The sequence below is a fragment of the Balaenoptera borealis genome, assembly GCF_965194805.1.
Source record: "Balaenoptera borealis genome assembly, chromosome: 1".
NCBI classification, from domain to species: domain Eukaryota; kingdom Metazoa; phylum Chordata; class Mammalia; order Artiodactyla; family Balaenopteridae; genus Balaenoptera; species Balaenoptera borealis.
In genome coordinates this window covers 106,498,671-106,514,216 of record NC_138860.1, presented here as the reverse complement: position 1 = coordinate 106,514,216, position 15,546 = coordinate 106,498,671, and the positions used below count along the sequence as shown (strand labels likewise).

The 15,546-nt window shown below is 37.9% G+C and overlaps 2 protein-coding genes across 6 annotated transcripts in view; one reads left to right on the top strand and one right to left on the bottom strand.

Moving 5' to 3' along the window:
- The window catches only part of FRRS1 (ferric chelate reductase 1), a 99,538-nt gene extending 87,024 nt beyond the window's left edge, over positions 1-12,514 (bottom strand). For all 3 annotated transcript variants that reach the window (XM_082384671.1, XM_082384672.1, XM_082384670.1), the window contains exon 1: positions 12,406-12,514. The gene's annotated coding sequence lies outside the window, so the exon portion shown is untranslated. The remainder of the gene's footprint in view (positions 1-12,405) is intronic.
- Positions 1-15,546, top strand: part of AGL (amylo-alpha-1,6-glucosidase and 4-alpha-glucanotransferase) — a 100,018-nt gene that overhangs the window by 8,483 nt on the left and 75,989 nt on the right. Inside the window, exons 1-2 of one of the 3 annotated variants that reach the window (XM_082382804.1) lie at positions 12,523-12,860; positions 13,391-13,540. In XM_082382804.1, coding sequence (XP_082238930.1) covers positions 13,459-13,540 — 82 coding nt within the window. In that variant the 5' untranslated portion in view covers positions 12,523-12,860; positions 13,391-13,458. Of the gene's footprint in view, positions 1-12,522; positions 12,861-13,069; positions 13,315-13,390; positions 13,541-15,546 lie in introns of those variants that run through there. The other 2 variants (XM_082382805.1, XM_082382806.1) reach the window with 2 other exon arrangements.

The following is a 15,546-nucleotide window of genomic DNA, read 5'->3' as shown; positions in this document are numbered from 1 at the left end:
GTATCATCCAACTATGTCTAGAGAAATTCCTCTGATTTCTGAAGTATGGATAGTTCCTCATTGTGGATTCTATCCTTAATGCACATGTCCCCTATTTATGCACTCTAGCTTAGAGATCATTGTATTGACACAAAAATTAAGGCTCTAAGAGTGACTTGTCCAAACAACTAGTTAGTGACTCAGCAAAGTTTTTAATCATCTTATCTGATGTGCACTCTAGTGTCCTTCCTTTTATGCCACCTTGACTCCTAACAGTCCAGAATTAACACAAGAATGTTGTTTGACATCTTGATTTTAATGTTACTATTAAGATATAACATGAAGGAATCAGAAAGCACCTTAAATTTTCATTACTTTTAAAATTGTTATTTTAAAATATAAAAAAAAAAAAATCAATAAGCCTTGAGAAGGAGAGAAAGAAAAGTCAAGATGGGACCTAGAGAATATATTAAATGAATATGATATGATTTATCAGTTCAAAGGCTAAATATTGAATCTGTTCTGAACTTAGTATATATTTCATATATTTGTACTTCAAAAATACCATTATTATCAAATTTAAGCCTCACTTTTTTCTTTTTAAAAGAAGAGTTTTATTTCATTTATTTATTTTAAAATATAAATTACTCTATGTATTTATTTATTTTCAGACCTAAAGCAGGTATACTTTGTTATCCATTTTTCCTCCCAGTTTCAACGAGATATAATTAACATAAAGCACTGTATAAGTTTAAGTTGTACAACATAATGATTTGACTTGCGTGCATCATGAAATGATTACCACAATAAGTTTAGTAAACATCCATCATTCTATATAGACGCAAAAGAAAAAAAATTTTTTTCCCTGTGATGAGATCTCTTAGGCTTTACTCTCTTAACAACTTTCATCCTTCCCCCAACACCCTCCCCTGCCCCCCACTGCCTCTGGTAACCACAAATCCAGTCTCTTTTCCTGAGTTTGCTTGTTTGTTTTTTTGTTTGTTTTCAAAGTATAATTGACTTACAACGCTATATTAGTTCTTGGTGCACAACATAGTGATTCTCAATTATTTTTAAAAAGTAAATTTTACTATGTTTGAATCTCTAACTAAATTCTTTCCAGTAAAACATTAAAAAAAAAAAGTGAAAACTTATTAGTATTTTTCTATAATCAAAGAAGCAATCACTTGCCTTGACAGGACATGTTACCTATGTTCATGGAATAAACTTTCCAAAGTGCTGATTAATTTAGTCTTAAAGTTTTGCTGATTATCCACTATGCTACATTCATGATATACAAGCCTTTTATCACTGTGTAAGCAGGAAAATGACTCCCACAGTCACTGTAAATTGAGAAGAGGGCTTTTTTTAAACCTTAGGCAATTAAAATAGATTGGCCTTTGTAGTTATACCATTGACCTTTCATCAGAATTTACTTGATCATCAGTGAAATACTTCGGCCAAGTGTTCTGCTAAATTAGGTTATGTTGGTCATCAAATTGAGAGTCTATAAAGCAGGTATCACTCATAGATTATACTTCATCTAATTTTATTTTTACACAGTGTACTACGTGATGCTTTTTATAACATAAAGCCTACTTTGAAAAGTTAGTCAAAGTACCTCTATTTTCCAATTCTGCCTTTATATTACAGTTTGTACATCTACCCTCAGACAGCCTATCAACTTAACTTTTGAGAATTAAATAATGTATGAGCCTATACAGCTTTGGAATAAGAAAATAATCAATAGTGACATGGTTAAAAAAAAAAAAGTACAATCCTCTTTTAATACCAAAATCTAAATATTTCAATTCAACAATACTAAGTCAAATTAAAATGCACAATTGCTCACTTTTGCACTATTTGCAGAACTTGGATACTTTCATATTTATACTTCACAATAAATTAACACTATGAAAGTTACTGAGTCTGATGCAATCTCTCTTGGGAAAAGGAGAGGGAAGAAAGGGCAAGGGGAACACCGTTGTTCTCTGATACCCTCCAAGATGTTTTATTAAGTGTTTACTATATAACAATCTCCAGTTCCAGGTAACTGGGGATAAGGGGGAAAGATATTTTCTCCCCTCAAGAACTCACTCTCTGGGTGAGACAGACCTAAGACTGTTATTGTCAGGATATTTTATGCATTCTTCCATTTTGAAAGCTTTGTTTTGAGAAGTTTGTTTTCCACCATTTGAGCTGGGCTGTGGCTTTCCACCATGAAATCAGCTTTCCAATCGACTCTAATTCATAACTGATAAAAAATTTAAACTTAACCAAAATTAATAATAATAAGAATTAATTAATAATAAGAATACTACTTTTGAAAAGACAGTAAATGCAGCATTGTTAGCACCACGCTACCCATGGGCTTATTATAGTGTCATGAGATACAGCAAATTCAAGCCCCGTGGGCTTTCCTATTACATTTCAAAAGGGAAAAGGAAATGCATATTCTTAAAAAGAAATAAAGGATCACCTCAATTGGTGCAGGAAAAAAGCATTTGACAAAATTCAACATCCTTTCATTTAAAAATTCAACAAACTAGAACTAGAAGAAAACTGCCTCAACAAATAAAAGCCATGTATGAAAAAACCACAGCAAAATCATACTCAGTGGTGAAAGACTGAAAGCTCTTCCTCTAAAATCAAGAGCAAGGCAAAGATGCCCACTTTCATCACTTTTATTCAACATAGTACTAGTCCTAGCCAAAGCAATTAGGTAGGTTAAACAAACAAATAAGTAAACGGTATCCAAATAGAAAAGGAAGAAGTAAAATTATCTCTGTTCAAAGATGTTATGATCTTATAGTAGAAAACCCTAAAGATTCCATGTACACACACAAAAAAGCAATTACAACTAATAAACAAATTCAGCAAAGTAGCAGGATAAAAGTCAACACAAAAAAATAAGTTGCATTTCTATACACTAACAATGAACATCTGAAAAGAAAATTACAAAAACAACTCCATTTGCAATACTATCAAAAAGAATAAATAATTAGGAATTAACTTAACCAAGGAGATAACAGAATTGTGCAATGAAAACTACAAAATATTGCTAAAAGAAATTAAAGACATAAATAAACAGAAAAATAACCTATGTTCATGGATTGGAAGGCTTAATATTGTTAAATGTCAGTACCACCCAAAGTGATACACAGATATAATGCAATCTTTATCAAAACCCAATGACTTTTTTTTTTTTTGCAGAAATACAAAAATCTATCATAAAATTCATATGGAATGTCAAGGAACCCCAAATAGCCAAAACAATTTGAAAAAGAACAAAATTGGAGGATTCACACTTCCTGACTTCAAAACCTACTACAAAGCTACAGTAATCAAAATAGTATGGTAATGGAATAAAGACAGACATATACACCAATGGAATGGAATAGGGAGCCCAGAAACAGACCTTCATATATATGGTCAAATGTTTTTTGACAAGGGTGACAAGACCATTCAGTGGGGAAAGGACAGTCTTTCCAACAAATGATGCTGGGAAAACTATACACCCATATCCAAAAGAATGAAGTTAGACTCTTAACTAATACTACATACAAACATTAATTCAAATTGGATCAAAGACTTAAATGTAAAACTATATAACTATAAATGTACATATAAATATATACATAAACTACAACTATAGTTTATATAACTATAAACTATAGAACTACAAAACTCTTAGAAGAAAACATGGGCATAAAGTTCATGATATTGGATTTGGCAGTGATTTCTTGGATATGACACAAAAGGAACAGACAATAAAAGCAAAAAATAGACAAACAGGACCTCATGAAAATTAAAACTCCTGTGCATCAAAGGACACAATCAACAGAGTAAAAAGGCAACCCATGCAATGGGAGAAAATATTTGCATATCTATATCTGATAAGGGATTACAATCCAGAATGCATAGAGACCCCAACAACAAAAAACCAAACAATTCAATTCAAAAATTGGCAAAGGACTTGAATAGACAGTTCTTCAAAGAAGATATACAAACGGTCAATAAGCACAGGCAAATATGCTCAACATCACTACTCATTAGGGAAGTGCAAATCAAAATCATGATGATGTACCACCTCAAACCCAACAGGATCACTGCTATCAAAAAAAAAAAACCCCAAGACAAACCAAAAAAGAAAAAAAAGACAGAAAATAACAAGTGTTGACATGGATGCAAACAAACTGGAACACTTATGCACTGTTCATGGGAATGTAAAATGGTAAAGCTGCTGGGGAAAACAGTATGATGGTTCCTCAAAAAATAAAAAATAGACTTACCATATGATCCAGCAATTCCACCTCTTAGTACATACCCAAAAGAATTGAAAACAGGACCTTGAAGAGATATTGGTACGCCCATGTTCCCAGCAGAGGTGTAATCACTCCAACAAAGACTTATGGATGGATGCTTTGGACCTTGGACCAGGCCGAGAGTATCTCATATATTCAAAGGAGTCTGTAGTGAAAGTAAGATTTCAAGGAAGGCTGAGATAGCAGGAAGGGCCTCTAGGCTCTGACCAAGCCAAGAAAGAATGACCAAGAAATTATCAGCTACATACATCAGTAGCTTTTGCCAACAGGGTAACCAAGAATAAGATGAGACAGACATACTTCAGGTGATGCCAGTCCCTGCACAATGACCAATTCAGGGTCATAGAGTTCAACTCCCCCAATGCAACAAGTTCATGTGAGACCCTGCTCTGTGTGCCAGACACCATCTTAGAAGTATGCAGAGGAAGGGGGGTTGAAACCATAAAACAATGATTTCAAAGAGACAGAGTTAAAGAGGTTACTTAAATAACTGGATCAGAATTAGTTTTAAAACAGACTAGACTAAATTTTTTTTTGTTTTCCATGCCTACCTAGCAGTTGGGGAATGTTAAAGAGATCAGAGCAGTTTGTAAGAATAAAGTATATATGGAAACAACCTAAGTGTCCATCAATGGATGAAGGGATAAAGAAGATATGGTATATATATATATATATACAATGGAATATTCTTCAGCCATGAGAAAGAAGGAAATCCTGCCATTTGCAACAATGTCGATGGACTTTGAGGGCATTATGCTGAGAGAAAGACAACTACTGTATGATATCACTTATATGTAGAATCTAAAAAAGCTGAACTTGTAAAAACAGAGAGTAGAATGGTGGTTACCAGGGCCTGGGGGAAGGGGGAATTGGAGAAATACTGTTTAAGGGTACAAACTTGCAACCAGTAGATAAATCCTGGCGATCTAATGCACAGCACAGGGGTTATAGACAACAATACTGTGTTATAAACTTCAAAGTTGCTGAGAGACTAGATCTTAATTGTTCCCATCACAAAAAAGAAATGAATAAAATATGGACTGTAGTTAATAATAATGTATCAATATTGGTTCACTAATTGTAACAAATGCATCTTACTATGTTAACAATAGGGGAACATATTGAAACATAGAAACTGGGTGTGAGGTAGTCAGGAACTCTGTACTTTCTTTGCAACTATTTTCTTAACTCTAAACTATTCTAAAATATAAAATGTATTAAACATTTTTTTAAAGAATAAAGTATGGTTTTCTTATTGTATCTAAAAAGTGTAAATAACTTTACAACCTGCCATCCAGAGGCAGAAAACACAGCCCCTGTCTAAGGGACCCCAGTGGGAAAGGGAGAAAAGGGTAAAGGCAGTTATCATACAACATAACACAACATATCATACAACAAAGGATCATAGATGGGGAGCATCTACTCCAGACCCATGGGAGGGAGGGGAAGGCAGGGTAACTGAAGGAACTGTCTTAAGATGACTCTGTCTTAAATTAGCTAGAAAAATCCAAAGAAGCAAGAAAACAAACTCACTGTTGACACAGCCATAGATAAAGTAAGCAACATCCAACTTTAATTTATAAAAACTTTATTGATTACCAGGCCATGGGGATAATGTTAGTGCCCTCAGATTTAGAGTTTACTGAACAGAATCACTGAGAATGCAATTGAAATCACATTCTTCCACTTTCTGACCTTAAGCAAGTTACTTAAACTTGGGGACTCAGTTTCCTTATCTTTAAATTGGGGGTAACGACAGTGTTGTTTTGGGAATTAAATTAGTACACGTAATGGGCTTAGAACAGTGCCTGGTACCTCCTAGATGCTCATTAAATATTACTTGTTATTAGCTATTTATAGGGCATATATTCATTTTCAAAACATCTTACATATTTTATTTTTGCATATCCTTGGAAGAAAGATTACAGTTTAGGAATTGGGCGCAAAAGAGGTTAAATGACTTGCATAATGCCTGAAGAAGAATGCCTTTCCCTAATTCTGTTTTCTTTAAAGAAAGAGCTTCCCTGAACAAACTCCTGGCTTCTCTTTGCTCTTTAACTCACTCCATTCCTGGGGAGGCAGAGTGACTTATCCGGTTGATGAATTTGGGAAGAATAACTGCGTGAGCTTGGCTCACCTCTGCCCTTCTTCCCTTTGGGAATAAACATGCAGTGAGCATGATTACCCCAGTCCTTTGTGACGTGAGGGGAAAGTTGGCCAGTTCTGAAGTTTAGTTTTAGCAAGCTCATTTGGCTGACAGATATAAAGGCGCAGTCTCCCATTTGTTTTGTTTGTTTGTTTGTTTGTTTGGCAAGTGAATCATTGATTGATTCACCCTTAAGCTTTCTGACAGAAAGCTGTGAGGTGTTTGTGAAACATCTCTCAGTGCAGTCAAGCATGTTACATAATCAGTTTTTTTTTTTTTTTTTCCCTTGGAGACATTCCTCCTGAGCCTTCCATCCCCCTGCTCCAAACTGTACTGCTTTCTAATAATTAAAGTAAAAAATAAAGTACCATGCAAACTGCATCAGAGACTACTGGTTATCTGCCAAAATCTATTCTTTCTTTCCGTAATAACAGAACCCGGGTTTTGGCTAGTCTCACTGCTGACTAGATAAAGGTTGCATTTGCATGTACCTTGTGACTAAGTATTGGCTAGTGAGACGCAAGTGGAAATGTGTGGTATTTCCAGGAATTCTTAAAGGTAGGAAAATCACCCTTCTTTTCCTCTTCCTCCATTCTGTTCCCTGAATGTGGATATGATAGCTGGAGCTCTGGCAGCCTTATTGTACTATGATGAGTTCCACATAATAAGAGGAAGGAAGCTGTGAACTAGAGAGAGTCTGGCTTCCTGATGATGTTATAGAGCTGCCATGCCAGCTTTGAATTGCTCACCTCACCTACGGACTTTTAGTGAGAGAAAAATAAACTCATCTCTAGTTTAAACCACTGTTGTTTTGTTTTTTTCTCTCATATGCAGCTGTAGTCACCCTGACAAACATAGAAAATTAGCTTCAAGGTCCTCTTCCTTGTCCTTTCTCCTCAACCAGACTGCCTAAACCCTCCTATATGGAAACTCTGCAGCCACTGTTTTAACAGAAAGTTAAATTTACTTGCAAGGGAAAACGATTTAGCATTAAATTGGAGACCAAAGAACTTTTTAAAGATCTAAGAATAAAGAAAAGATCACCACTAAAAATGCCCTCTTGAAGTTCCTCCTATCATGGTTTCCAAGCATTCCATGCACTGCTTTTGGCTAATTTGTTAGATCAATGCTTAGGAATTCTTCAATGACTTTTCCTACGTTAGCTCTAAGAGCCCAAGATCTTTTGTTTCAATAGAAATACAACTATATTTACCTCTATATATGTACATCTCAATAAATTTTCAAACAAGTATTTACTATATACCAACTAACACTTACTTCATTCTTAGTCTCCACCCTTCCTCAGTTTTGTACAATTTAGGCTGAAAACTTGGGCTCTCACTTTGCTCTTTGAATTCGCCTTTATACTTCATGGAGTAAGAGACCTTTCAGTGATGTCTTTTGTCTCTGCCATGCCCTGGAATCCTCCTCTTCATCTACTTTGTCTGATGGCCATCTTTGACCCAGCAAAGACAACTAGTCATCACCTCTTCTTTCTTTTTTTTAAAATATTTATTTATTTATTTTATTTATTTAAGCTGCGCCGGGTCTTTGTTGCGGCATGAGGGACCTTTACTTGCGGCATGCGGACTCTTAGTTGTGGCATGCGTGTGGGATCTAGTTCCCCCACCAGGGATCAAACTCAGGCCACCTGCATTGGGAGCATGGAGTCTCATCCACTGGACCACCAGGGAAGTCCCCATCACCCCTTCTTTTTTAAGGCTATCCTTATTAAAAGCCTAATTTTTGCTAAATGCTAAATGACACTTTATTTTATTTTATTTATTTATTTCTGGCTGCGTTGGGTCTTCATTGCTGCGTGTGGGCTTTCTCTAGTTGCGGCGAGCTGGGACTACTCTTCGTTATGGTGAGCGGGCTTCTCATTGCAGTGGCTTCACTTGTTGTGGAGTACGGGCTCTAGGCACACAGGCTTCAGTAGTTGCGGCACACGGGCTCAGTAGTTGTGGCTCGCGGGCTCTAGAGCACAGGCTCAGTAGTTGTGGCGTAGGGGCTTAGTTGCTCCAGGGCATGTGGGATCTTCCTGAACCAGGGCTCGAACTCGTGTCCCCTGCATTGGCAGGCGGATTCTTAACCACTGCGCCACCAGGGAAGTCCCCAAATGACACTTTAAATGCTTTCATTATTTCATCTCCTCTTCACATTGACCCCACAAGTGAGGTGTTGTTCTCTCTATTTTATGGATGAATCAACTGTAATTCAGAGAGATTGAAACTAATCCGAGGTTTGTTTATCTCCAAAGGAGATGTTGTACTATCTCCTTTTTGAAAAATCACTGTTTTTCCACACCTCTCTGACTTCAATTCTATTTCGTTTCCTATCTTCCCTTCTTCTCCTCACTGGCTATATCTGGATATTTCAAAACACGCAGAATAAATTACTCACCTTAGAAGGGATTTTGGAAACACAGCTCCAAATTTTACAAGATAAAACTATTAATAATATCAGTATACTATTGCTACAAAACAAAATACACAGAAAATACTGTTGAATATAAAAACCAAATAAGGCAGCCCCTCTACTTCAGACCCAGAAGATCACAGAATTGGGACCTAACCATAAATAATACCCCCAAATAACTCCTTTCCTTTCAGAAAACATACACATACATACACAAACCTGAAGAAAGCCACTTCTGACCACAGCCCTTCTCCCACTCCCCAGCTGCATTAATATCAATATTTTAGAAAACACTAGACCAAATAGCTGGGATCATCCATCAGTTGTTCCTCAAGGAGAATCTTCTCCTAACAACTCCAGCATGAGATTATTGTGTATATATAGATCGCTGTCATGCACAGGACAGGCACATGACAAATGTTCACCAAAATGAAGGCGGCACATGGCACTACTATTGCCCTAGACTGCAAATTCACTGGCATTCCAAGAACTTCGCAAATAGCATGCCAGTGTCTTCTCTTTTTAAGAAGGATAATATGTTGCTTATAAATTTAATCTTAGAGACACATCACATTAAATCATAATGTTTTCATTATTTAACATTCTTCACTTTCTTTCACAACATGAAATTTCCCAAATTAAGGCCGTTTGGATTAACAAATCTTCTTTTTAAATTTAAGTGTTTGTTTAAGAAGAATTCACTACTAAAGGAATTCACTTCATCAATCTGTTTTACTTCTTATACCTGGCTGAAATGCTGGGCACTGAAGTGAGTGTTTTGCTGGAGGAAGGACAGCAGGCAAGGCTAATTTTGGAGCCCTGGTGAACAGTGATCACCAGGTGGGCTGTGTGATGAGACAGTAATAGGAAAACCTGAAATCCGAAGTAGGTATGGAATGGAGAGCTATAGCTGCGCATATTTGTCTTCAGAAGACAAACATAAATGTGGACTGTGTTTCACAACACGGTCAGCGCTGATATTTGTACTTACACAGTACTTAGTATGTATTAGGCACAGTTCTTAGGTCCTTGTTTAATTAATAGTAGGTACTATTTTGATCCCTACTTCACAGTTGGAAAAACCAAAGCACAAAGAAGTTGAGTATCTTCCAAAGCTTCACAGCTAGTTAGAGGCAGAGCTGGGATTCAAACCCAGGCACCATTTCATAATCATGAATTATTACGACTTTACACAGCATACATTCTACAGCAGTGGCTCTCAAACTTGTTTTTAACCCCGACCCCCAGGAGGAATACATGACCCAGCATATCAAAACATAAGTAATAGAAACAGAAGTTTTGTGAAATAATACTTTTATTAGATGCAGTGCTTTCAGAGCTTTCTTATTTCATTTTTAAAATTGTTGGTTGCAACAAATAAATCAATTTTACAACCCTTAATGGGTAATGACTCACAATTTGAAAAACAATACTTTGGAGACCAGGGCTACACATGGTAACTCAGGATCTCCACTTGGATGTTTGATGGTCATCTCAAGCAAGTGGACAGTCATCTTCACTTGCTTATTGACAGTCTACAACAAAACTCCTGAATTTCACCCTCCAATCCTGTTCCTCCCCTTTGCTTCCTCTCTCACTAAATGACAGCTTCTTCTGCACTGTCCACATGCCACATGAAGCTATCAAGCACTTGAAGTGTCGCTATCAGAATTGAGACATGCTGGAAGTGTAAAATATACACTAGATTTAGAAGACAGTACAAAAAAGGAATCTAAAATACCTCATTAATAACCTTTTATACTGATTGCATGTTGAAATCATGTTTAAGATAGAGTTAAATACAATATATTATTAAAATTAATTTCACCTGTTTCTTTTTACTTTTTCTTTTTTTTTGATGTGGCTACTAGAAGAATTTTAATTACCTATGTGGCATATTATATTTCTGTTGGACAGAAATAATGTCCTGGTTGCTCAGGCTAAATAACTGTGAATCATCCTTGACTCCTTTCTCTCCACCAGCAGGTGGTGTAGGCTTCAGCATTAAAATAGATTTCGTAATTCAACAACTTCTCTCCACCTTCACCGCTACGCACACACACACCCCACTATCTCTTGCTTGGATAATTGAAATAGCTTCCTAACAGGTCTCCTTACTTCCTTCCTAACCACACCCTACGGTTTATTTAGCTATTCCCTATAAAGTTGCCGAGTGACCCTTTTAAAAGGTCAGTCGGATTACGTCACTGCTCTGTTCAAAATCCTCCAATCGTTCTTTTTCCCAGAGCAAAAGCGCAAGTCCTTGCAATGGCCTACAAAGCCTTTTAGGCCACCCACCCCACCCCATCTATCTGTCCTAATTTTTTACCTCTCTCCACTCAGCTACAGTGACCTCTTTGAATTCACCAAGTATGCTCCTACCTCCCAGCCCTTGCACTTCCTGTACCTCTGTGTATAACCCTCTGCCCTGGATATCCTCTACCTTCTTTCTGTTTTGTATCAAATGTCAATTTACCAGCAAGTCCTTTACTGATTATTGTACTTAAAACTGCAAACCACCCTCTCCTGATTCTTCCATACTCTCCCCTTCTTAGCTTTATGTCTTATGACCTTTAATTATTGTATGTAATTTACTTATTTAATTTATCTGTCTGCTACCAATCACATGTAGGAGTTCCATGAGGGCAGTGACTTTGTTTCATTGCTGCATTCCCAGCACCTATGTGCCTGGCAAATTGTAGGTGCTCAATAAATGTCAGTTGAATGAATAAACGAGCTGTGGGTTTCCAAACTCAGTTTTGGACCATTTGCAACTAGCTATTCTCAGAAAACTACAAACAAGCAAACATTTCAGTATCTTTAGTTTTTAACCCATTATTCTTCTTGGACCTACAGTAATTCCACAGTAAAGAAAGCAAGATTCTTCTCCACACTCCAGACCTTCTGTCCATTTTCTCATGATCCCTAGGTGCCCTCCAAAGGCCCTGAAAGATGGGCTTTCCTTTTCCCTCAGGCATAAAATCTCCTTAGGCATCTGCACCATGTCTTGAATGTCTGGCCTAAAATATGTGCAGCTATAGCCAATATAGATTCGTAGTCTCAGACGATCTTCAAGTCTACGCGGTGTACATTAGGTGCAACCAGACGTTGTAAACACACGTGTATTTGCCCCTTGGTCGTTCGCAGACGGGCCACACTTCACCCACCTAGTCCTTCCATGTCTGTATTCAGGAAGACGGGCCCGCTCTGTGATAGGACTAGAAATGTGGACACGCGAAGGATGGAATGTCTGAGACTGTAGCCAGGCCCCTCATTTTAGACATGGGGAAATCAAGGCTCAGGGAATTTAGGCCAAGAAAACTTAGGCCACGTAACAAAGTCAAAACGAAGACACAAAACATAATGCGGTAGAAATGGCACAGGAAGCCAGGTGGCTTGCCTCCCGCCATTCAGCGGGCCCACAAAACGACGCTGTGGTGCAGCTCAACCTAGCTCGCAGCCCCCTACCGCAGCATTTTAACGTTCAACCATGAGCTCGCAGACTGTGAAAGGAGAGGCACGCCCCAGCCGTCTCACCTTCCTCCGGGCGAGAAAAAAGGCAGCCCGCCGCCTGGTCCTCAGCCACCTCCTACACCCGGGCAGCCCGCGACCGGACTCTCGCGAGACTAGCGGTTGGGGCGAGCAGGTGCGGAGATTCCCGGAAGTGGGCGAGGGGACTTGTCAGCTCCCACCTCGGCTGTGTGCCCTCGAGGCCCCGTGGGGATCGAGGGTCTCCTCGGGCACCGGCGCGAGGCGGAGTCACGGAGAAGCTTTCTGCCACTCACACAGCGGCCTCGGCCCTGCCTCGGCTGCCGCCGCCCCTCCCTTTGCCCTTCACGGCGCCCGGCCTTCCTCGTCGGCGGCTTCTTTCTGCGCCTGGGCAGCCTGCCTTTTCCCTTTAACTTTCCTTTGCGTCTCCTCCCCCGACTGTTTTAACACCAGAGTCGCAGGTCCTGCAGTGTCCCAGAAGCCGCACGTATAACTTGCTCGGTGTAAGTGCTAGGAATGCCGCCGGCGTCCCGGGGAAATGCGTTCCTTCTATCTATAGCTCTGTCTGTACGTTCTGTGTCCACGGCAGCTATTCTAGGGACAACAACTGCTTCCCTCTGTTCTCATCTCCCCATTGGTGGCTTCCGACCCGAATTTGGGAACGGGGAGATCTCCCACCTGTTATCTTTGAGCAGGCTAATCTCTTGTAAGCAGAAGGGCCATATGAAGTCTTCGAAGCCGGTTGGCTTGGGACTGGGAATTTTACTCCATCCCCCAACCCACCCAGCTCCAGGCTTTCCAAAACGTATTGATTGTGTAAAAATACTTCATTTTTTTTAACTGTAATTTTTGCTTTGGTCTTGTGCTCGAAGGGAGGAAACAACTATCAATTTGCTTTTTCTGATCTTATAAGATTCATTCTTTCTCTTTGCTCGGGTTAAAACAGATTTTGAACATGTAAGTGTGGCTGTCAGCCTTAGAGAATCTAAGATACAGTTATTTTCTTTATCTTAATTCCTTTTTTGTTTCGTAGGGGTACCTCGTTCGATTTCGGAGTTCTTTTCATTCTTCTGAAAGATTTCAAATCCTCTAGAAGCCAAAATGGGACACAGTAAACAGATTAGGATTTTACTTCTGAACGAAATGGAAAAGCTGGAAAGGACCCTCTTCAGACTTGAACAAGGTCAGTAGTAAGTCATTTGATGAGCTCTGTGTCTTTTACATTTTTAATTCATGGTCATATTAAAATTTCTTTTAACTTTTAGACATCATTTCCAAGGACCTTTCTAAACCTGATCTGTGCAAAGACGTTGCTGTGTTCTAAAAAATACCACTAATGAAAGTGGATTTTAGTTGAAAATGTTTTATTTATATCTGTCATGTTAGAATGAGGATAAAATTGTTCACTTTACTTTGCATTCTAACTTCCACTCAAGACAGAAGTTGCATTTATAATCGGAAGATTGTATTATTTCCGTTAGCATTTACTATTAAAACTTGGGAAATGCTTCATAAGTAATTTTACTTTGGGTATATCTGTAGTTTTGCTTTTTTATAGCTCTCGCTCTTTTCCTTTACCAGACATTTGAATTAGTAAAATAGATCACAGCAAAAAGTAAACTATTATTTATGTTTGTCAAAAGCCTCTCAACTATGGAGAAGGTAAAAAAGCTGAAAATATTTTTTTGCTGAAAAAGTGAAATAACTGATCAGGTTGTGTTGAAATATATTTGAGCTGTGATTTAAAAGATCAAATTATATTTCTATAAGACTTATCAAATAGATGCTTTATTTTCTTAGACTTTATATTTTTCAGCATTGAAAAAAAAACATTTCACACTCATTTATGTTAATGTAACTTGTGAAGTAGTCAATAGAAGTTTAATGTATGAAAAATAAAATACAATCCCCTTTATTATTGTACCAAATGAATGTTGATAGTAGTAAACATTTTGAAGAAATTTTTTTTCCCTGAATTTCTCAAGAGCTAAATTTTTTTAAAAAATTTCATCCATCAAATGTGTTTCCTCCATGCCAAATCTTTACCTTCTTCCAACTTCAGCATTTAAGATCACTGAGTACTTAGTCCATTTTTGGCTTTCCTGACTCTGCAGTTTTCTGGTTTTAATTTTTTTTCCTACACTCTTAAGTATTCCTGTCAACTTGGTGGTGTCTTTTGCTGAGCTCTCTTCTTCCACATTTTAATTGTGTATATCTGCAAGGAATCCTTTCTTTTTCTGTTCTCCTGCCCTCAAAGAAGTATACATTCTCATGGCCTCAGCTGTTGCCTCCATACTGATGACTCCTTTTGGAAGAAAGGCCTTGAGCTTTGCTTGCTTCTTGGAAGCAAGCGAGTGTAATGGCAAGAGTAGGGAACTAGAATTTTCCTGGCTCTGCTGCTAACAAATTGTTTGACTTTGGGCAAGTCACATTAATTCTAAACATTAATTTATTTGTGATAGGAAGGTATTAATTTCTGCTTTTCTACTTTCCTGAGTTTTGAGACTCAAAATGAATAATAAATGACTTTAAAGCCCTAAATAGATATAAGGCATTGCTAGATCGCTATACCTGTCTATTCTCACCATCGATTCTTGGCTTCATCCTAGTATCATGCTATGGAAGAGCCTTAGGATAGCTCCAGTCAGATTTGCTTAAATTTAACATGTCCGAAACCATCTCCTCACAATTCTCAAATGTTCTTTACTTCTCAGCTTCCCTGTTTGCTTTCCCATTTTCATAGTTTCCAAGGCCAGAAACTTTGTACTATTCTTTGATGATTTTTTCTCTTTAACTGAAGTCTCTTTTTAAGCCCTATAATTTCTTTCCAGATGTCTCCTCTTGCCTGCCTGTCTCTTCCACATGCCTGAATATGGATGCTGAAATAACCTTCTTATTCCATCTCTTCTCTTTTTATTAATTGGTGTTTATAAGGTCAAATTTAAACACCTCTGCCTGGCTTCCAGGACATTCTATAATGTCTATAATCTGCCTTCCTTAGCCAAGATTTTATCTCATTGTTCCTCATTATTAGTGTCCTATATCTTTCCAGTTCCCTTGTTAATTCCCTCCCCAGTGGCTTTTCTCATGCCTGTTCTTACACCTCCACTCCTGTCAGATTCCTCTATATCTATTAAATCCCTTTACTATCATTTTATGTGTTGCCTCCCTCTCAGCCTTCAGCTAAAA